Source organism: Athene cunicularia (genome assembly GCF_003259725.1).
Source record: "Athene cunicularia isolate RWA chromosome 2 unlocalized genomic scaffold, athCun1 chr2_part1, whole genome shotgun sequence".
NCBI lineage: Eukaryota > Metazoa > Chordata > Aves > Strigiformes > Strigidae > Athene > Athene cunicularia.
This window is the reverse complement of record NW_020799095.1, coordinates 79,212,641-79,234,302: the sequence shown is the minus strand read 5'-3', so window position 1 is coordinate 79,234,302 and position 21,662 is coordinate 79,212,641. Positions and strand designations below refer to the sequence as shown.

The 21,662-nt window shown below is 37.5% G+C and overlaps 1 protein-coding gene across 4 annotated transcripts in view; it reads left to right on the top strand.

Annotated features, from left to right (window-relative positions):
- The window catches only part of DDC (dopa decarboxylase), a 65,390-nt gene that overhangs the window by 2,666 nt on the left and 41,062 nt on the right, over positions 1 to 21,662 (top strand). For all 4 annotated transcript variants that reach the window (XM_026841558.1, XM_026841556.1, XM_026841557.1 and 1 more), the window contains exons 2-6: positions 3,406 to 3,642; positions 9,696 to 9,809; positions 10,482 to 10,601; positions 15,959 to 16,093; positions 19,305 to 19,448. In XM_026841558.1, coding sequence (XP_026697359.1) covers positions 3,442 to 3,642; positions 9,696 to 9,809; positions 10,482 to 10,601; positions 15,959 to 16,093; positions 19,305 to 19,448 — 714 coding nt within the window. In that variant the 5' untranslated portion in view covers positions 3,406 to 3,441. The remainder of the gene's footprint in view (positions 1 to 3,405; positions 3,643 to 9,695; positions 9,810 to 10,481; positions 10,602 to 15,958; positions 16,094 to 19,304; positions 19,449 to 21,662) is intronic.

Sequence of the window (21,662 nt, the reverse complement as noted above, 5' to 3'; positions counted from 1 at the left end):
TGAGATCTATAATGAACAGTTGAGGAAGAGAATAAAAATAGGGATGAGAGTGTAAGTGGGTCTTGTCACTCACAGAAGAATAGATATAAAATAGGAGGTGAAAAGGAAAATTTAAATAACTAAATTTAAATAACTCCTGCACGGAGTATGCCTTCACGGTTCCTGGTGAGATATGTACATTACAGTAGTATGGAATTTTCAGGCAAGGACTTTGAGGAAAGAAGATGCATGGATACATAAAGATAGGTGTTTAAATAGATTTTAGTTTCTCAGTATTGTCTTTGGGGGAAAGAAGAATGAAATACTTAGCTTCAGATTGAACCAGATTGATATGTTTTACTGGATCAAACTCAATGGAAAGTTCATTAGAGGTTAAGTAGATACTAGTTTATATCAATTTATAACACTGCAGCAAGTATGGCAGATTTGGGATGGATGGTTCATCCTTCCATTCTTTAAGCTTAAGCTTCCTGGTTCAATTACTTCCTCCATGCAAAACAGTGGGATTCCCCTGTAATCCAATTCTTTATCCCAAATTTTGAGAATGCTATTGCAATGGTGATTCATGACAGAACTAGTGCAGCTAAAACAATGTGAGTTTAAGCTAGTTCTTGGGAAGAACTATAGTTAGCAAATAACAAATAAGATCTCAAGTGGTTATCTGGAATGTATTTTGTCAAGATGAGTTGACAAATTTCAGTTCCATGGTCATAGGCTGAAACCACAGAATACACATCTGATGTTTAGATCTAAATTTTATTTTCTTATCCTGATATCCAAGAAAAACTTTGTCCAAACTACTACTAATAAAAATTACAATAAAGTATATCAGCATACTATATAGGAAAAAAGATGATACAAATATTACTTGGAATAGAAAGAAACTTCAGATCCAAAAAAAAATCTAGGTGGTAGAAAAATGGTCACAAGTTGTATATCATAGTATCTATGTTGTGGTAGTATGATAAAGTACATGTATTTTTGTGTATTTGTGAGCTGTTTTGAGCTTACACACAATGCTATTTAATTTGTGTCATTTGATATATAATTTGGAAAAAGACCAAATGATCCACAGAAGCTTCTGTGCTAAGTGGTCACCTATATTTGATTGATACAAAGTAAAGCTAGAGAGTAGTATAGTGATACTCTTACCTGTTCTGACATCCTACTGACAGTTCATTGGTCCAACAGATACTGAACTGATCCACATGTAAAAGCCTGTAGGAAGGGTGGTGAGCAACAGTAGCATTAGAAACACAAAATCCTCAAATTCTGAGTCAGTTTAATCTCAGGCAACTCCCACTAATTTGGCAGTCATGGTTTAAATTCTTATTTTCACAGCTTTCATCTCTGAAACCAGAGGAAAAAATAACAGATTCCCACATGCGAGTTCTTTAGAGCATGCTATAGCAATGAACTGATGAATGAAGTAGCATAAAAAATGATGATAGCATAAATTAAGGGTTAATTTAGAGATACTTTGAAAAAGAAGTGAAACACTACAATATTTAGATTTCTTCTGGTAAAAATATCTAAACCAAAGAACTGAGCTCTGCGGTGTAATTAGATTGCTGCCAGAGATGTATATTGATTGTTGCAGTTCATGATGATTCATTTGGAAAGTTTATTAAAATTTTGAACTGCGGTCAAAGATGTGTTAAAAGAAAATGCACCTAAAATTCGGATGCTATTGAAGAAATGGAATCATCCTGACTATAAAGGAGTAGAAACAAAATTGCTTGCTTAAACACAGACTTTCAAAAGGGAGATGACATACAAAGCTGCCCACCAGAATCCTCTAAAGACCGTAATGACCACTGGTAATGTGTTTCCGGCAACTTAGTAGCAAGATCTGAGAAAGGTCTTAATTCCCCTTTCAGAAAGGCATAGAGAGAGCCAAATAAACACTTTCACGATGGTTAAAGAGGGTAATATAACTCTAAGAAAATAGCAACAAGAACAGCTATTTTCTGGGGGTCTAGGAGTCCCTACTGTGCAGATTCTTGCCTTCCCAAGTGGTTTATGACCTACAGCAGCACTGTGCCTTCTTAAATAGCAGCAGCAGCTGCTGCACAGAAAACCCAGATCCTCTATTTGTAGCAGCAAAGATGTCTCTAGGACGGTGTTTATCAATGATGTCTTTCTTCTGTAATGTGACAGTACTAATTCAAATATAATAAAGCCCAGAAAGTTCTCTCTTTTCTCAAAATGATGTCATGAGTTATAAATCCTTAGAACAAAGAGCTGATACCTAAGAAATTGTCTCATAATTATATAATATTCACATTGTGCTTAGTATAATTATTTCCTTACCAAGTGAAGATTTGAAGATATGTGAACTAAGCATAGTATTTCCTTTACACCAGAAGGGAGTATCCTTGTTTCAATTGCCAATTTTATTCTATATTCCAAGGAATGGTATCACTCACTCAGAGTGTATAAAGACTCTTGGACTTTTTTAGGCACTGTTGGCTCAACATTGTATTCACTGAGCATTTGAAATGCACAGCCACACAGAGTAGAAAAGTTGGACGGTCCAGGATGTCAGGAGCAGGCACCCTAGCAATATGAAATTATGTTTGCTTAGTACTTTGCGGGCAAACTCCAGTTTACTTCAGCTGAGCCATATATCACCTTGTGTGTGCTCACACAGTCTCTGCCTAGCTCAAAGCACACCTCGAGATCCAGCCCAACACCTTGGAAATAGGGACAGCGTCAGACAGAGCTTCCTCATATCCTCCTGAAAAATACATTACGGATCAACTCTAAGTGAATTCTAATTGCAACCTCTAATTGCAGTAAGAAATAAGGTTTTATAAATGGCATTGAATGTGCATTTACAGTGAAAGAGTAAAGAAGATAAATCTTGAGCACAGGAGGCAAGAAGTACTTAAAATAACAGGACAGCACAGTGGATCACTGTGATAACTGTGATTATTATAGCTTGTTATTATGGATTATAATAGCGACATAAAGCATGCTATTTTCTTAGACATCTTCTTTATAAGGCAGGAGGGAGTTGATTATGTGCCACATAACAGTGCCACATCCTTGGCACTGGCACACTCAACTAGTAGCAGTATAGATTAAATCTGTGAGTTCTGAATCTTCGTCGACATACATCTACTGCTCTTCTGTGCTATAGATCCAGCCTATCTGTATTAATCTACATCATGACCTAGTCATCACAGATTTAACAGTGTGATTTACTTCTGTACAATGTCTAGCTAATACTGGAGTGGAGCAGAATGAAACACTGTATGGGCATTGGCCTAATGTGCAGAAATAAAAGACCATATGGTCTTCTCAAAAAGGCCATATGAGTCATCCTATAAATCATCTGCATAATGGGTTTAAAACTAGTAAAATTTTATTTCAGAAGTGACTTTTTTTTTCTTTTTTTAGGTTTTTTCTGATAATAAGTCCTAAACTCTGATACCCATGGATGCTGCAGAGTTCCGCAAGAGAGGGAAGGAGATGGTGGACTATATTGCAGATTACCTGGAGAAGATAGAGAAAAGACAGGTCTTCCCAGATGTGGAACCAGGATATCTAAGGCCCCTCATTCCAGACTGTGCACCCCAGGATCCTGAGAGCTTTGAGGATGTCTTTAAAGACATAGAGAAGATCATTATGCCAGGGGTAAGAAAAATGGATTTGTAGTGTAATGTTCAATACTGCATTTAGGTTTTCAAAGACTGTAAGGAAAGTGTGGATTGAAGTCTGTGAAGCTAGACCTTATGAATATAAGTACCCACAATGATTAGCTTTTAGAAGGCAGGAGTCTGCTTTATATCCATAGTTAAATATGATCTAACACTTTACACAACTAATGTTTTCTGTTCTTGCTAGAAATAATCAGATCATTCTTTTGCTTCATGCGAGGCTTGCTTTTGGAAATAATCCCCTTTTCTCCCTCGAGTTGCTTAAGGCAAAGCTTCATAACTTTCAATTTCATGTGATATTTTTGCTACTTGCAAAGCATGGTAAATATTTTTATAAAATGGGATTTTTATTAGTCTGCTGTGCCTAAAACGTTCCTTCAAGCTGATCTTTAAATGTTAAAATTCTCTTAGGAGACTTCTTTTTATTACAGAGTTGACTAGAAAGGATTCTCCCCAATACTTATTTTGTTGACTTACTCTCCTAAATGTCAACAACTTCTAGTACGTTTTAAGGCAGACGGCCATTACCTAAATACTAGTCCTTGGATAGATCAGTGTTGGACAGACAATACAGAACAAAGCATCTGGCATTTGTCTGGTTCTGAATCTTCCTTGTTTTTCCACTCATGGTATACCTTTTTTATTTTAAATATATGCTTGTCTCGTAAGACCTCTAAGTACCTTGAAGAGGATGGGATTATTAGTATATGTTAATGAGGAATCACTCCTTTGGATCTCTGCAATAACTACTTTGGGTTGCTTTTCTAGATGTAGCTAGGTGATATGATTGCTATGTGACTGGACATGGAACAACTGCTCTGCAAATGTATTTAGTCAGTGTACTATAATACCAATTCCTTTTTATTGACCAATGCAAATATTTGATATTCAATATGACTTTATCTTGTTTTCCTTGAAGCCAACCCTGCTGTCCTTTCACAGGCAAAAACCTCCACTGAAGTCAACAGAAATCTCTCTGCTCTTCTCAAAGATTTGTGGATGAAGTCTTAAATCCAACAGAATTATATCAGTGCAGATTAGATAAGAGAATTATGTCCAATACATGCAAATACTTTCATTGCTGCTCATTGATATGATTGCCTTTTCTTTTTCATTGGAAGAAAATACTAAATACTTTTTTTTTTTGTCTGTGAAGTAGAACAGAAAACATTTTGCTTTGAACACTTGAGAACATTCAATAAAATAATACCAAATTAAAAAAATAAGATATGAATCATTTGAGAATAGAAGGTGAGCCATTGAATTCCAATTATGTCATCCACATGTCTTGTTTTCTCTGAACTGAATTGATTTTTTTCTTGATATTTACATGCCCTGAAAATAAATTTACTTTTACAAAGTGGTACATTCTGAAGAAGGAATGTTCTATCCAAAACTTTTCTCTGGTGTGAAATGTTAGTGTTTGTGACACAAAGAGCACAAGTACATAAATCCCAGTTCTTACAGTAACTCTATTTCTGCCTGTGTTATTTATACTAAGTACTCACATGAGCACATAATCACAAAGTCATAGTATAGTCGAGGTTGGATGGAACCTCCAGGGAACATTTAGTCCACCCCCACTGCTCAGAGCAGTCAGAGCGTGTTGCTCAGAACTGTGCCCGAGTGGGTGTTGAATATCTCCAAGGGTGAAGTTTTCAAAATCTCTCTGTTGTCCTGTTCCAAAGTTCAACCACCCTCACAGTAAAAAAACTTTTTCTTACATTTAAGTGACTTTTCCTGTATTTCAATTTGTACCCATTTCTTGTCTTGTCACTGGATACCACTGAGAAGAATCTGGCTTCATTTTCTTTACACCCTCCTATGAGGTGTTTATACACATTAACAAGATACCCACTGAGCTTTCTGCAGGCTGAACAATTCCATCTCTGTCAGCCTCTCATCACATGACAGATGCTCCCATTAATAATCTCCATGGCCCTTCACTAGAATCACTGCAGTATCTCCATGACTTTCTTGTACTGAAGAACTCAGAACTGGACACAGCATTCCAGGTGTGGCCCCACCACTGCTGAATACAAGGGAAGGATCACCTCATTTTGACCTACTGGCAACAGTTTTCCTCACATGGCCCAGGATGCTGTTGCCTTGTTTGCTGCAAGGGCACATTGCTGGCTTATGTACAACTTGTCTAATGGGACCCCCAGGCCCATTTCTGCAGAGCTGTTTTCCAGCCAGTCGATCTCTGGCCTGTACTGGTGCAGGGGGTTATTCCACCTACCTAGTCTATTTTTCATCAATGTGTCAGTAAAGATTTTATAGGAGACAAGAAAGTCTTAACGATACCCTGTGCCTTCCCACTGTCCATCAAGCCAGTCATCTTGTAGCAGACTGTCAGGTTGCTTAGGCATGATTTTCCCTTCATAAATGTTTGCTGCCTAGCCCCAATCACCTACTTGTCTTTAATAATGTTTGGAAATAGCTTCAAGGTTCCATCATCTTCTCTGGGATTGAGGGAAGGTCTGTAGTTTCCCAGATCCTCCTTCTAGTCTTCTTGAAGATAGGAGTGACATTTGCTTTTTTCCAGTCCTCAGGAACATTGCCCAGTTGCCATAACCCTTCAAAGATATTTGAGAGTGGCTTCAATGACATTGTCTAGCTCCTGCAGCACTTGTGAGTGCATCCCATTAGGCTCCATGTATGTCCAGTTTATTTAAATGTTTCCTAACCCTGGTCCTCCTCCAGGTGAGGTCTTCCTTGCTCAAGGCTTTTCCCATGTGTCTCAGGAGCCTGGGATTCCTGAAGGCAAATTTACAAGTAAAGACTGAGGTGTAAAATGCAGTGAGCTCCTCAGCCTTTTCCCTGTCTTTTGTCACTCTTTTTTGTAAAGGGTGCTTTTGAAAAGCGTGCTTTTCTTACATGCTTCCTTTTTCAAATTGAGCATTGTCAGGAGCTAATTGTTCATCTGTGAAGGCCTCCTGCCACTCTTGCTTGAGGCATGTGGCACAAATCATTTTGGAACTTGGAGAAAATGATCCTTGAAAACCAATCAGTTCTCCTGGACCACTCTTCTCTCCATGTCTGTTTCCCATAGGATTTTTCCAAGAAGGTCCTGTAGCAGGCCAGAGTCTGCTCTTCTGAAGCCCAGGGTTATGATCTGCTTCATGCCTTTTCTCCTGCTCTCATGATCCTTCACTACAGCATCTCATGGTTACTGCAGTCAAGGCTGCCCCTTTCACATCCCTGACCAGTTATTTTTTGCTTGTAAGTATGTGGTCCCACAGCGTGTCTCTCCTCATCAGTTCTTCCATGGTTTCCTGTGTTAGGAAATTATCATCAATGCGCTCCAGAAACCTCCTGGATTGGTTGTGCCCTGCCGTATTGTCTGTCCAGCAGATATCAGCTTCGTTGGAGTCCCCTGTGAGGACTATGACCTGCAAACATTAGGTTTCTTCCAGCTGTCTGAATGCTGTACTCATGTACTTCTTTGTGATCAGGTGGTCTATAGCAGACACCCACCTGAATGTTCTGAATGTTGCCCATCTTGAAATCTCCACCAGTCCTGACCCATAAGCTCTTGACTGGCTCATTGTCCATCCCTAGGCAGAGCCCCATGCAGTCCTGCTGTTCTCTTGCATAAAGGATCACAGGGACTGAGGGAACAACTGCTGAACTCTGATCTCCACAGCAGGAAGCCAAGGTGGAAAGGATCTGCATATAAAAATATCAGTGGGAGTCACCCTTCTCTTTTATACTTGCTTTGTTGTCTTGAAATATATCTCCTTATTTAGAGCCAAAAATGATCGAGTTTAGTTGTAACTGCAAATAGCAGTACTGAAAACACTAATTTTCACCACATTGGGTCCATTAATCTATGAACTTTCAGATAAGTACCTCCTCTTAGTGTGTGTAAAGGAAGACTCTTGCTTAGACTAAGCAAGCCACAGAAAGAAAGACATCCTTAGAAGAAATCTGGGAAATAAAATGTCTCTGAGAAGCATTAGAGTGGTAATTACTGAACCCAAGACACTTGTGTATCACTGTTTATCAGCAGAGGGCTGAAAAAACAAGCATCAATTATGTCACACGCTTTGCAGTATTTGACAAAGTGTGTCTGTTCCAACATGGTGAAAGAAATTAATTTTAAGCTGCTTCAAGAGAAGGGGGAAGGGGAGGAAGGAGGAAGAACTGCAGCTGCATTTGCCCTAGGGCTTTTGGCTTTTTTGATTTTCATGAGTGGTGCAACTGGAATATGCTGTGTTTCATCAGACAAATGGCTCCCAGCAAGTAGGCAGTTTAACCTGATTAACCCAAGATGAATGTCACAAGTTTTACAGATCATGGTGGATTAGAGCTGGGGAGATTAACAGTGGCAGCCCTGACTCATTATGGACGTCAGTGAAAGTCTTTGTGTGTGGGTCCTATCAGGGACTGCTGTTTATTAGTTATTTTTTTATCTGTTCATTGTTTTCCTGTGAAGAACCAAGTCCCATCCCATTTTTTCTGATTTGTGAAAGAAGGTGTTTGCCACAAGTGCTCTAAAACTTTGTTACAGAAAAGGAAGAGATCCTGACCAGATGTAAGATATACAGCTAAAAATGTTCACAGTAGCTTGTGCTTGGATACCTGATTTGAGCAGTTTGGACTTAGAGACCAGTAAAAGTGAAATCTTGAACATACCAGGTACAGGGCAAGTTTAGACAGTGGAAAATTGTAGTGGATAGGGGCTGTTTTCATAGGAAAGATGTAGGGGCATCTGAAATATTATATATGGTATACTACAGCAGAGAAAGTGATATCTGATTCATGGTGTATACAAGAGTTAAGACAGTTTCCCCTTAACTCAGAGCATGTCCCTTAGTGACAAACTAAGGCATGAAGAAGGTTAGAAGAGGAAATAAAAGGATAGTTGTAGCATGCAGAACAGTGCAGTACAGTGATCCTTAAGTTAGCTCCAGAACCAGAAACCTTATCGCAGACTGGGAGAGATGGGAGAGTGAATGGTAAAATTCATCAGAAGTCAGAATGTGGAACAAAACAGTAAGGCAACACTGAGCAGAGTCAAGAGATAGTGTATGCTCTTACCATCCTCCAGCTGTAACAGAAAAACTCCAGTATTAAAAAAACAAAATGGTGCAGGAAAAGGCTAGGCTTCAATAACTTGGCAGCCTCTGGATTTCCCGCCAAGGAAGGATCTTATACAAATTCTTCCTTATAGTCCAGCTAATCCTCTAGAAGCACCATTTTCTAAAATTTGCTTTTTATCTTGAATGTAAAAGCTGTTTTTGCCAAATGTATCATATCACATTATTTCCACTGACCATTGCAGTGTGGCAGTACATTTCCTGTTTTCAAATTTTATTAGATACAAGTTGTAGAGTGCTATCAAGTATCTCATGGACGCTTAAAATTGCTTAGATATTGCATAAGATCATTCTAAATATTGCTGCTGCAATACAGTTGACTACAATTTGTGCAGTTATTGTCTTGTTCTCTCGTATTAGTATGATCACAACTTGTCATAGGGAGATGATAGTTTAATTTTCTACAGAAGGGACTGGATACTGGAATGGATTGTTTCGTTTCATCATGAGGAGCTGTTTGGCCAAATTCAGTGCCTGAATTTTAGCAAATAACTGCAGAGTGTGGGCAAGAGAGTTCTGTGGACCTCTGTTGCACTGAAGACAGTCTTGCTAAGTCAGTTGCATGACAGAGATGAAAGAACGTATTCTGTTCTTTCATCCTTGAAAGCAGAGACTCAAGAGCAGTGCCCTGCACAGAAACTCGTGCTGCCAGTGTCCATGCAGTTCTTGTCTTCTAGGCAGACAAAGGGAGTATTCTGATTTTGAAACTGGTGGGAGATGGGGGCAAGAACTAATTAATTTCTAAATCAAGTAAAAGAAAGATTAAAAAATTTGAGAAAAATTTGAGAAAAAAATGGGATCCTGTGTTACAGCCGGGTAGTCGAGAACTTTTGACTGGTCCTAACCTCTAATATTTTCTGATTTTGTGACAATTTTTTTCTGCTTCCTGCATTAGTTAAAAATGACTATTTTGCCCTTAATACAGGTGACTCACTGGCACAGTCCATACTTCTTTGCCTACTTCCCTGCAGCCTCTTCCTTCCCAGCTCTTCTTGCAGATATGTTGTGTGGTGGAATAGGATGTGTGGGCTTCTCTTGGGTAAGTTTACAGGGGTTTGTACTGCTAGGTGGTAATGGTGCTTCACCTTGCTGAGATTTTAAGCTTTTCAGTAACATTTTTCAATGAAAGTATTGATTAATAACAGTGAAGTCACAGGACCATTTTTATAGCTATATTTCCTTGACTAGTTAAGTGTTTTTACATAGACACCCTGAATGTCTTCAGGAATAAAAGGCTATTTCCTCTTAGAAGTTTTTTCCTTCAAAAATCACCAGAATTTAGTGGTAGCAGTGCAAACTTACTGGTAATTCATTAAGTAGTATGACTGTTGCCTGTCACACAGTGTTGTTACTTCTTTTATCATTTGGATAAATGGAACATTATGTTAAAAACCCCCACATTCATATGAGATGGGGTTTTCTCAAAAGACGTTGATATTTAATGTTGAAAAAAATATATGCAAGATACAAATCCTGACTTTGACATTTGATAGTCACGGTTCTACATGAGGCCCAGTTTGACTTATTTTAGTAAGTATTAGAAACAACATGCACAAAATGGTCTTCAGGTCCCTAATTTAGCTGATGCAGTTAGTCGGCTATTCTATAGTCAGAAGACAGAAAGAGAGAGAAAGTTATTCTTGCTCTGGTAGATACTATTTCTCTTCATGGTCTAGTGAGGTTATTTACTCTGATCTATTTTTCAACACAGGCCGCAAGTCCAGCCTGCACAGAGCTGGAAACTGTCATGCTGGATTGGCTAGGGAAGATGATTAATTTGCCTGAAGAGTTTTTAGCTGGGAAAGATGGTCAAGGTGGAGGAGTCATTCAGGTAAGAGGGGACATGGAAAAAGAATGGGGGATGAGTTTGTGGAGCTTATAATTTTGTAAAATCTTCATACCAAAAAACTAATAAAGGAAAGATATTATTTTTTCTGCCACATGGGTTCCTTTTCAGAAAGACTGATGCTCTGTGAGAAAGTCCATATGTGGGTAGGATCATTTATGAAAGTAAAGGTTTTGTTTTCAGAGCAGCTGAAATCTGAAACACTCTTCTGTGAAGAATTGCTAGTAATTCAACTTAACAGCACAATTTGGGCTTAAAATTTAAATAAAAATGTTGAAAAATCACGTAGGATGGAAACTTTAATTTGTTGATCAAGTGAAGTAAGCTCATACTTACCAGCAACATGAAGCAATGTTTCATGGCTGAAAATAGAAAAAAAATTCTCAGATAGAAATATATCTGAGGATTTTGAGTAAAGCATCATGAAAAGTGGTTACAAAGGCTTCCATGAATTCTGCCTTACACATGTCCAACTGTTTACTTCATTCAGTTTTCAAAACAGCCTTCCTTTTTTTAGAAAAAAGAAGTGTCAGAGATCAAGCAATGGATAAGAACATCAAAGAGAATCTTCTATAAGTAGAAATAATAGAAGGTAGAAGAAAGTCTATCAGTCTTTGTCAAATAAGTTGAAATTATTTTAATAAGTTTTCATTATATAACAGCATGAAATATTGGAATGATACAATGAAGAGCTGCTTAAAATTTGAACCTAAATGATTCTATCACTAGATAATACAATTTTCAGACTACACTGCAGTATCCAAAATAGAACAAAACGCCCAGACTTTAACGTTGACTGCCGAATGAAAGCCTACAATGTCTGAACAGAGTATCTGTATGATAATGAATATATCATCAATCGGTGAACTTGCATGCATAATAAAGTTATATTGCTTGTCAGCCATGGCTCCACTAGTGCATGGTCTTTCAGCAAAAGCAGACTCTGTTCACAGCTCTTAATCTAACTAAAATAAGTCTCTACTATGAAAAAGACTGAAATTTAAATAATAGTTCTGTGCTACTTCAATAATCTCCGGATTCTGGTTATTGGAGGCCAGGGCATAATCCACTTTATTCTAAGATAGTCTTCTAAAATACATGCGAATTACATGCTAGGAGGCTTCTTTCTTTGTTCTCAGCTGCAAATGCCTAGAGCATATTCCAGTGAATTCTTCCCAACATGTTACCAGGCAAGTATGAACTTAACCCAACTGCTATGATTCTCCTAGGCAGAGCCGCACCTACACCAGTGTATTTCCAGTATAACTCTTTACTCATCTGCTTGCTCTGTTAGGATCTTTATCATTATGATTACTAGTGAGGGGGTTATATTCAAGAAATCACGCTTTTGTCACACATCTCAAACTATTTATTTTGTACCGGTGAAAGCAGGCAAGTATGTCTGATGGTTATTAGCAGGAAATACTGCCTTTCCAATGCTGGATTGCCCATAATTTTCATCAGAAACCAGTCAGTTTCAACAATCAAAAGTGGGCTCTGTGTTTCTGCTTACGATGAAGTCATTTGTGCTGCAGATCTTCTTGTCTTGCTCTTGAAACAATAATGATAAAAATAAGAGAGTGTGAGGCAAAGACAACATGAGCATGTGAAAGTGCCAGTCATTCTCTTGGTAGATACCAAGTAATTATTCTGGTATTGGGTAAAACTGAGCCCGTGAAAATTGATTCTTAATTACATTTAAAAGTCTATGTCAATATGAAGCACTTTGTTGTTGTGTGCAGGATGACACTTGAAAATGGCAAAAGATGAAAGAAAATTTCAGTTCAGAGCTCTGGTGGACATGAACATCAGCTCTTGCTGATATTTCTTCCGCCTCTTGAGCCTGCTTGCCATGGCAACCTTTGTTTGCTTGCGGTAAAAGGAAAGGTATCATCATCCTTCACTTAATGCAGAATACAGCATTCAAGAGGAGAAAAAAACAGCTTTTAAAAATAAGTGAGAAAGCAACTTTCTTCCTGAAACTTGTATCCTGCTGTTCATTCTAGATAAACTGCTGAAAAGTGTGCCTACTTTGAATTTTAAAGAGTTTTCTTGTTCTGCAAAGAAGTATTTTAAGGGTGAAACAAAATGAGACTCAGCCTATATTTGGTCTGGCAAGGAACACTGCTGATTTATCTTTCATGTCAGTTAGCCGAGTAGTTCAAGAACCAAGGGATTTTTCCTCAAAAATATTTAGCACAAGACTTCAGTGCCAAGTGAATAGAAGAGCCTTACAAACCATGTTCTGCAAACACTGTAAGCTTCAGTATAAAAAAGGTGACTTATGGAAACTGAGAGAAGGTGAAAAAGCCTATGTCTATCGTGAGACATCCAAAAACATTTCCAAGTTGCTGGATTCAGGTGCCTTTAGGCAGCGTCCCAGCTGTATATCAGGAAGCAAGATTCAGCTGGGTAACAGGCCCTTTCCTTTTCATCCTTGTTTCTGTGTAAGGAAATTCATACAAGAACTGCTGCATATACTGACTATGCACCAGCCTGGATGAACGACCAGGATGCCAGGACATCTTGTGGCACTCCTCAAAAGGCTGAAGCTATTCTTGAGCCTAAGTGATTTGCCTGCCCAACCAGGCAGGCTCTAGCATATGGGAGCTAATACTTCCAGATCTCAAATGAATGCCTTAACCTTTGGAATTTCCTACTTTTTTTAAAAAATATATATTTGAGTGCATTTCTTCAATATGTGTATTCCTTACACATCCTGGAAAGACACAAAAAAAAAAAAAAAAAAAAAAGCCACTTTCTCCACATGTATTGAAAAGATTTTCATGTATCCCCTTAAATATATATTTTAATAAAAGTAATAATTAGTATTATTTTTCACATATTAAATGCAAGGCTGCCAGACCTAACTTTACTGTGAAGAACCCAGGTTTAGAAAGGTTGTTTTCAGTCACTTGCCTAATGCGAGATGGAATTAGATCTTGCACACAGGCTTTATGTTGCCCAACTTCATTATGAGGACATATAACTTATGTGAAAAATTGTATGAACATCACAATAAGTTGCAGTGGTTTGCACAAATGAAAAGTATTCTCATCTGCTGAATTGCTGGAAAAGGCATTTCAGGCAACATTGTGTGATAGTACATGACCGTTATGCAGGTCTTCTGATTATGCAGGGTTCTTTTAAAAGATTATATATTGCTTGTAAAAAAAAAAAAAGGAAAAACCCCAGCTTCTCAGTAAATAGGTGACGTTCCTCACATCTGCTGGACACCCAGGACCCAAGTCATTCTAGCTCACAGGACTGTCAGGAAGTACAGGTATTTTTCTTCACTGCTTACATAGATGATAATGTGTTGAGCATGGCAGAAACAGTTTTGCTAACAGACATGATGACAGAAGTTTCTCATTAGAAAACTTACACTGTGTGAGGTTCATCCCACATTTTGTCAGATAAAGATGAACACATACAAGAAAGTACCTTTAGAGGAACCATTTATTTCAGTCTGGAATATTTGCCTAAAATTAATGGAATTACTGCTTTCTGGATATGCTTACCTCTCTCCACTGATATTAAGGGACCCAAAACAATTATCTCAGATATTTAACTTTTTGAAAGTTATTTATGATCTTGAAAGTTATTTATGTGTAAGACGATGATTGTGTGCACACAGTCTTGCATCATGAGTTCTGAGAACTACAGGCAGGCATGATTTCTCAGTGTTCAGATATTCTGAGTATCTGACTACAGATCATAGTCAGAATAAGATTAAATGGGGGTTGACAGATTATGTTTTCCGTAATTAATGGATCAAATTTCCTTCACTCCTTGCCTCCACATGGAAGTTCTACCTTACTTGACCCAAGAGGGATATTTGTTTTCCTAGACCATTCTGTATCTGTAATATTTCCCTCGCTTGCCATAACGCTGTATGCAACAGCAGATATAAGAAATGCATAAAACTGTCTCCAGCTCATTTTTGTGCTCTGATGCAGACCCTGGAGTCTAAATTCCTCAAATCCCACACCACCAGAAAGGCAGATGAAATATCATCGCAGTACATTTAGTAGACATTTAGGGACTGTCCTTTTTCCTGCTTACCCCATTCATGAGGCTGCTGAATTTCAGCTGGATTGAGTTCACTCAGTGTTGAGATGTTGACATGTGTAGAAGGAAACTTTGTCTTATATAAATAGCTCAGCTAACTTCAGCCTTAAAGAGAAAGTCACTGGGATCATTTTCATGTATGAAATCTGTAGGATCAGGCCCATCTCCAGAGAAGAAATAAGACTGCCCAAATATTTAAACATTTATTGTAATTAGTAAGTATACACAGTTCTTCAACAGAATTTTGCTACAGGATAAGAAACATCACTCCAAAACAAGCTAGTTGACACTGGGGATATTTCTGAGACATATTTATTAATAGAAGCAAGTGTATTCATTGCACTGTTATGTGCTTGGCAGAGGAAGATTCACATGACAATTGCTAAACTTTGAAAGTACCTTAAAACTTGATCTTGTGTATGGACACCCTAAAACACTGACATTAATGAACTTGTATTAACAAACTGTTACTTATAGTTCGAAAGAGCAGTTGAGAGCGTGTTTCGTCTGCCTGATCTAGAGGAAAATCATAAAAAGAATTTGTGGGACTTTGTATTCTCTTATGAAATTTACAGATTGTTACAAAAAATTCCCCTCTGTTTTGTCACAGAGTATCCAAGGCACAATTTAAACCCATGTTTTGTGAGTCAAAGTGCAATTTAGAAACAGTGTGTGACTTCCTTTCATCTGTGTGTTTTTGATGAAGAAAACATACCTAACTAATACTCTGAAATGCAGTTAGCTATATTGAATCATAGCTTTGCTTTTTCAGTGTTTTTTCCTCTTTTAGCCACAATAACTGATTTGCCCAGGGTAGCTCTAAATATTAAATAAACATTATAACATGTTGCTTGATAGAAATGAGAGTTGACAGTCAGATTCTGATGGAAGTCAAACGTGTGGAAATCCAGGGTAACAGAAATCAACAGTTACTCTGCCATATTACTGGTTAACAAATGATCAGTGCCTGGTTCAAGAGCCTTTTCACATGCTTTTAAGCCTGAGAGTCCAGCTTTCTAGCACTGATAGCAAGGCTGGTGACTAAACTGAACAAGTACAGAGATTAAAGAGAGCAGACAGAGGCATCAGGAAGAAGGAGACCAAGATCAAATAGAGATTCCTCCCTTGCTGTCACACATATTCTTAAAAAGCATGAGATTTCTCATACACAGTTTCTGTTAACAACTTTGCAGATTCATACAGAAGAAAATGTTCCTTTTCTTCTTCTGGCATGTCTTCCTTTTTGAACCTTCCTTCAATTTGTCCCACAGGGAAGTGCAAGTGAGGCCACCCTCATTTCACTGCTTGCTGCAAGAACAAAAACTATCAGACGGGTGCAGTTAGAGAAGCCTGAGCTAACAGAAGCAGACATCATGGGCAGACTGGTAGCCTATGCTTCTGATCAGGTGAGTACCTCTCAAAACCATGGAAACATGGGGTCTATACTTAACAATTGCAAATAAATAAAGATACTTGAGTAAGGTGTTAACTTCAGTTGTGTTGAGTAAGCCTAGACCATCTTTTGTTACTTCTAGGCTTGTGTATCCATGCATGCACGCATTATTTTCCTCCTACATACACATGTGCAAGCAAGCAAACACACATACATCCTCCCTCTGTATGTACACATGGGTACAGGTGCATGCACACAGATAAACCCAGTGTGTTAATATAGAGCAAACCGGTCGTAGTTTGGGCTGAAGAAGCCCAAAGCATTACTATTTTTTTTAAAGAAAAAAACTTCTAAGATCTTCAGGTATCAATCCAGATAAGAAATCTTAAAACAGAAAATATAATCCTTGATTTCAGACTGTGAGTGGTATTTAGCAGACTGAATTGGACTAAATTCTCAGCAAGACAGGATCATTAGAGGTTTTCACTGTTAATGAAAGCAAATTTTAGTCTTGTGAGTTCTGCTGCTCCTACCTTTCTGACACAGTAATCCTACTGAAAAGCCAAGGAATGTTGTTTCACTAAATAGCTGTGACATTTTCATATCTAATTGTCAATGAGATAGAAAAAACTTATTCAGTACTTGATATTTAGTTTAAAGTAATGTCTGATTAGGCAGAATAAAATGGCTGGGTTTCAGGCTTATCTTGATTTACTACTAAGTGTATATTAAAAAGCACTGGAGAACAAGTTAAAAGTACAATTGCTCTTTGCTGGTGGGAAGAGGGAGTATGCTTGTAGGGTGAAAAGTCAGGATAAAAAATATGAGGAAAGATAACTGTTTTCAAAAAGGGTATTTATCCATTTTTGTCTGTAACCCTAAAGTCTCTATTATACAGACCACCAATCCCAGAGAGCTCAAACTCTGACCCAGTGAAGCAGAAAGCCTTTTACTTTCTTTCATTTTTTTGTCCCATGTAAGTGGCTGGCCTGAAATGAGGACTGACAGGCCTTCCTGCCTATTGAAGGTCAGAGGATATTATGTTTACAGAAGGATTTGCCGTAAGATATTGCCGACCTTTCAAAGCAGATTGTTGTAGAGCTCACCGGTCCTTCTGCATTAAGAACAGACCTGTATGACTCATAGGCAATAATCCACCAAAGAAAGTAAACCTAAGCCATTCTGTGGGAGGGAAAACAATGCACTGACAGAGCACAACACTGCAAGAATTAATTAGGAGGAAGGTAAAAAGTTGACTGGTGAGGAGACCCAGAGCGCAAAGCTGAACTCAGATTTCATATATGTTGGGAGATCATTTTTGGCTTCTAGGCATTTTGGGAAAATCTTTATCCCACTGAAATAATTTTGCTTTGTGTTAATGAGTACAGAGCAGGACTGGCAACAAATCCTTCTTCAATAACTACCTGGGGGGTTGGAGAGAACAGAAAAAGATTCCTGTCTGGTTTAGTGCCTGGAGCATCCTGGCTGAGGCTTCTCTTGCAGGGGACACTGAATATGAGACCTTGGAGCTGAGAGGAACATCCAGGTATCCCTGACAGTAGACACCTCACTGTTTGGGACCAGGAGAGAAACTGGGGTAGTTTTTTAATATTCTCAAATTTTCTCAGGCCATTTCCTTCATCAGCCTTTTTTTGGGCATGTTTATTTGGGTACCTTAAGCAGCTACCCACTCACTTAATGGATTTCTGTTTGGTTCCTTGCTCTCCTCAAGGGTGGTGGGAGATTTTTGAGAGTAGTTTGCTGAGGACTAGGAATTCCATGGAGAAGCAGGTTACTGAAGATTTGTTATAATGCATCTTGGCAGTTTTAACCTTAAGATTGTGAATGGCTATAGTTATCAGACTGCCTTATTACAATTTTGGAGATTTGAGGAAGCAATTCAGAAGTTCTGACTAACAACCTCAGTGTTATTATTATAGTTTTCTTATTTGCGATTCTTGTATAAATCAGTTATAAAATACCTCTTTCCATTGTACATTGAATGGAGTATGATATTGCTATGGTGCACATTGTTTCCCACATCAAAAGTTATGTTTCAAGTCTAGACTTCCAAATTTTCTCAAGTTGGTGCCTAATTAGTTTACCAAAGTATTTTAACAAGAGACACTGCTGAGATACAAGTGAATAGTAATTCTGCCTTTAAAACATGTCATTCTAGGGATATGTGAAGTTGAAAGGCAAACCCTTTATCTTTATCTGGTCTTGTTCAACCTATGCTTTGGCTTAATCTTTTCCATGATTATATGCTAAATTAGAATAGAATTAGTAAGTGCTCTTGTAGGTACTAGCAAGAACCAACAAGGGTAGGATGGAGATTATGAATGAAAATCGTCATGATATGAAAAGGTAAAGAATTTTCTCTTTCAAATCAATGACATTTAAGATGATGAAAGTTAAAAAGGTATGGGGTTCTTTTAGTCATGCTCTAAAGGAGAGTATTTTGTGGCTAAACATACCTTTTACTGTTAACAGAGCTATTATTGTATTGCGCTTCACAAATTTACAAGAATTTCTTATTGATATCTTTGGTTTTATTTGCTGAGATGTGCTTTATGTTCTAAAAATAGTATTTATGGGGAATTCAAATAAAGTGGGTTATAAATAAAATCACATATTGGGAATGATCCCTAATTGCCTAAAAAAATGAATGAGTGACTGAACCGTAATTTAGTCAGTAGGTAATCTAAAAAAGAATGTAAGAAAACATCTCAGGCTATACCATACCATTATGCATATTTTTTAGAGTTCAGCAAAGCTGAACACCATAAAAATATGCTAGTGAGCAACTGAATCATTATCAGGCAAGCTGATTACCTGCATGTCTTTTGGTTGATTTAGAGCCAAATCCTGAAGCTCTTAATCAATCTCACCTAACTGTGAACATGTTAATTAAAGCTTTCACTAAGGTTAATTGAACTCTTGTCTGAATGAGGCCATGGCAATGGTCTTAAGAATACTTCAGGGTTCCTATTAGTGTATTGTGTGTGTGTATGTATGTATATATATATATATATATATATATATGTCCATCTGTCTGACTATATGAAAGAGGGAGACATATGTATCTGTTACATACCAGCAACAGTCCCAGGTTCTCAAGTATTGCTTTACTTGAAAGAATTTTTTTTCTTTTAAAATTCAAATTAACTCCTTACATTTCGATAAAAAGGTATCTGTCTTCAAACTTGTCCATTTCTTTGCAGGCTCATTCATCAGTGGAAAGGGCTGCCTTAATTGGTGGTGTGAAGATGAAAAATGTTTCTTCAGATGATACATTTAGTGTTTGTGGTTCAGCCCTAAAGAAAGTTTTGGATGAAGACAAAGCTTCTGGTCTTATTCCATTCTTTGTGAGTACAGGATTTTAATTAATCAGTGGATTTATTGCTTCCGATAAGCTATTTTGACATGAGTAGATGATCTCATCCCTAACAGAGGGATCAATAGGCAGCCTAGCTAGAATACTAGGGCAGGTTCTGTGAATGATCTTCACAAACCTCTCTACAGGAAGAGCAACTAATTTGAGCAGCTGGTTGCACTTCTCGGAAAAAATGATGTTTTAAAAGGACTTAAAGTTATATTAGCCAATAGAATAAATGGAGGTAAATTTTGTAGTTGCATGTAAATCCTGCAGTGTTATAATCTCCTGACACTTGAATTCTGAACTGCCTCTTTATTTTTCACTGATTTATTTACTTACACATAAACCAAATTTAAAGACAAATTAAATGATGGTGTCTTAAATTTAAGTATTTTCAAGAAACAATAGTTTCCCCTCCTCACTCCTTTAGCACAGAAATGAACCTCCAATAACATATTCCAAATATCATCAAGATCAGACATTGTCAGACAGGTATTTGTGAGTATGTGACTTATCTTTAACAGATAAGCTATAGGAAATCCAGCTGTATCCAGCTTTAGGTGTTATTTCTTTTTATCTGTCCCCTTTCCATTCCAGAGATTCCTGCTTCCACAGCAGTCTATCAAAACCAAACACATTTGTATCTCAGTAGCTAAAACTCATAATCCCCCAATTTTTCACAAAGAACAGTGTTAGATCAGATAAAATTCTGAAGTTTGGTTCTACTATGATAAGTACCCGATGGAAAAGAATATTTGGGTTTTTTTTCGTGGAGTAAGTAACCTCTGTTGTGGTTTTGTACATCAACAAAATATTTTGCTCATTTCCAATCATTATGCCTCTACAAAACTTGATTCAGACCACGGTCTGTATAGATCTATTAAAGGGTGTCATATGCTACCAAGAATATGTTTTTACTGGCCTCCACTGAAGAAAAATTGGAGAAAAAAACCCCTATTTTAGAAACTGAAAACTTTAAAGTGGAATTTTTTAAGAGTCAAAAATATGTCACGATTTTTTCAGAGAAGTCATGTCTGACTTGATGGTTGTTTCTTTCATGTGGTAACATTTTGAAAAGGGCTAATGTGACTTCAATTACTGTGAACTGTTTTCAGAGGAATTAGCAGATTAAGCATGTTTATAGTCATGTATAGGTGTCAAACTGGACAAAAAAGCTTAAATTTCACCAAGTTCTTTTGAAAATGTAATCTTTTTACTCTTCTTGTTATTAACCTTTAGTGTCTGTTTTTATGTAGTATGAAGATGACTAGGATGAAAAGTGTTATTCATATGTGCAGAATGTTGCTAATTTCTAGTCTACCTAGAACTAGGGAGTCCTTGGGATGAACAAGCAGATCCCATCAGTTGCTTTTCAATATAAGACTATGACCAAAAACCAAAGTATCTCTAGGGCTTCCAAAATGAACTTGCTTCTGTGGGCTGCACCTATTGAAGTGGAGATGTGCCATAAAGCATATTTTATTTCTCTATTATATGATACCATCTCATCATATCTGGTATAGGGTCCTAGTTGTTTATCTCACTGTTAATTTTAAACAATTACAAGTACCGCACTGTATAATATCTTGATGCACTAACTACCAAGTTAATATGTTTTTTCCTCATCTTTTGTCCATTAACAAAAGAATGCAACTTGCCCCTCATACATATTAGTTCCTTATTAGTTTTTCTATGTGTACCAAGATGAAATAAAAATTTCTGGTTTATGTATTCAGTGACACCTTTACAAAGGAAGGGTGATTTAGCTGTTGTTTTTCTTCCTCTGTTTGCTTAGCTGTGCAAAACAGACTTTCAAAGGCAGCAGGGGCTCAGTCTGAGGTAATATGGCCTGTACCAGGTCTTCCTTTTATTTGTATACATAAAACATGTCAGTTTAGATTAAACTAGATCTCATTATCCTTATGGTTGGCCTCTTAACTCAAAAGGTGTGCTAATTCTCTGTCGTGCTTAGCAGCAGTCTGTGCACTGTATTAGTGCTCCCTTTTCTGGCTTGCAGATTTCAAAAGCCTTTCCATTTCTTATGTTCTTGAGTAATTTGGTGTTATTTTGTTTTGTTCTGGTGACAAAGATATACACATTACCAAGGAAACACCTTATGCCACTTTATTCCTTGTCTTCCTGTATTCACTGAACTTTCACTAAGGGGAGGCGTTCAACATCAAAGCAAAAAAGTTTAACAGAA